Below are 2,122 nucleotides of genomic sequence, written 5' to 3'. Positions count from 1 at the left end.
TTCTTTGCTGAATTTGATCAATGTTAAGTAGTGCAACATTTACAAAAGGGGCATTTAAAAAAAAAGGAAATAGATTTTTTATTAATGAAGAAACTAACTTGAAATTTTTACCAGTTACTAGCAATCTAGTTTGAGAGAACACAAATGCATGACATAATTAGTCAGCTGTACTACTGAAAAACACAATTGCCATATTAATGAGAACACTGAGACAATTAAGCCCCTTGAAATTTTTCATTACAAAGCATGCCTCCAGCTCAAGTCTGAAGAGGGGCTGAAATAGAAATGTTTTTACTCCAGGGTGTATAATACTGAGTTGATGTGAAAGTCCTGCTTCAAAAACTGAAGTCTTCATTTTAAAGATACAAGAGAACAAAAAAATGACCACTCCCCTCCCTTTTTGTACTGTTTTCAGATAACAGGGTTCTGCATTACATCTACGGACCATGACACAGTGGCCGCATTCTTACCTTTTCTACGCTTCTTTCTTTCTGTAATGGGACCCCAAATAACGTATATTCCTGCTGCAAGAGCAGCGGCAATTCCACCCAGAACTCCCCAGTTCTTCATGACTTTATATCTAAAAAAGAAAATAAGTTTACTGTCTTTTCTCATCACAAACATAGTATGTAGATATATAGATAAGTAGAGTAACATTTTGTCCAAATAACCCACCAAATACCCAACTTTGAAATTAAAGTAATATACAGTAATAGGATTCTGTCTTGAAAATCAGGATGCTTAGACATTAGAATTTTTTTTTTTTTGTGCAACATTGTTTTGAAGACATTTTTTTCTTTTTGTTTTTTTTTTTTCTTTATAGACATTAGGATTTAAAATCTATGTCAGAGCACGACCTTCCAAAAGCTGCATTTCACTCATTCCTCCCACTCTGCCTCTCGCTCCACCACCATCCAATGCTCTGACCTCAGGGAATTTGCACTGCTGCTCCCTCTGCCCAGAATGCTCTCCCCCTACATCATTGCTTGGCTCACTCCCTCGTCTCCTTTCCTTCTCAAGAGGCCTGCCCTGAACACATGACTGGAACCTGTACTCCTGGTCCCTATTACCTGGTTCCTTTCCTTTATACCATAACATTCACCACCTGCTAACATAAAATTCACTATTCACTGTGTTCGTTGTCTGTCTCCCTTGCCTGGAGTGTAAGTCCTCGAGGGCAGGGATCTTTGTTTCTCTCATTGACATATCCCGAGTGTCTAGATCATGCACGGCGCATAGTAGGTTCCCAATAATATCTACTGAATGATTGAATACTGGAGAAAATATATCGAAATTGATTTTTCTTTTAGAATATTAAACAGGGAAGGAGCATACAATAGTGTAAAAGATCTGAATATTTATAAAATTAAAGATTTTTTAATATCAGTCTTGACTGGAACATTGAAGCCATTCTTGTGCTATAAATGAAGAAACTTCACCAGCAATTTAAAACATTATTTTAATACAAAGTTATGTATTTCCACCAAATAAGGCAAACCATGTATGTATGGATAGCTAAGTATAATATATATGTGTACCTATGTTACAAATGTATACATGTAATATATTCTTATTCCAACATTAGGATCATATGAATATTGTTTTGATCTCAGTTCAGTAAACATTAACTTAGTAAAGAGTCACTGATGATAATAATCACTCTGTCTTATAACAGTTAACATTTTCCTAGTGTCATAGCTAATAGCTGATTTTCAAATAAATCTTTGTTCTTCCAAGACAGAGTCAATAGAATGTGTGCAGAACTTGGTTAAGAAAGTGAGATGACATTAACCTGGTTCAATTCTGGCTCTGCTATTTCCTAGGGCATCATTTCACCTTCTAAGCCTCTGTACAAAACAACCATGAGACCTACTTCATAGGGGTTTTTGTGAGTATTAAATAAGTGCTAATACATAGCAGGGTACATAATAAAACCTTAATAAATGTTAGCTGCTACAATTATTGAGTATTATAATCTCAGGTTCATTAATGAAAGTTATTCTTGAAGTTTCTTTTTTTTTTTTTCCGAGACAGAGTCTCGCTTTGTTGCCCGGGCTAGAGTGAGTGCCATGGCATCAGCCTAGCTCACAGCAACCTCAAACTCCTGGGCTCAAGCAATCCT

At 36.0% G+C, this 2,122-nt stretch overlaps 1 protein-coding gene across 1 annotated transcript in view; it reads right to left on the bottom strand.

Moving 5' to 3' along the window:
- USP30 (ubiquitin specific peptidase 30) overlaps nt 1–2,122 on the bottom strand; it is a 31,993-nt gene that overhangs the window by 27,604 nt on the left and 2,267 nt on the right. Inside the window, exon 2 of the mRNA XM_012650232.1 lies at nt 471–580. Coding sequence (XP_012505686.1) covers nt 471–580 — 110 coding nt within the window. The remainder of the gene's footprint in view (nt 1–470; nt 581–2,122) is intronic.

Source organism: Propithecus coquereli, unplaced genomic scaffold (genome assembly GCF_000956105.1).
Source record: "Propithecus coquereli isolate 6110/MARCELLA unplaced genomic scaffold, Pcoq_1.0 Scaffold314, whole genome shotgun sequence".
In the NCBI taxonomy this organism is placed as follows: Eukaryota; Metazoa; Chordata; class Mammalia; order Primates; family Indriidae; genus Propithecus; species Propithecus coquereli.
The sequence above is the reverse complement of the archived record's forward strand: the minus strand, read 5'-3'. Positions and strand labels throughout refer to the sequence as shown.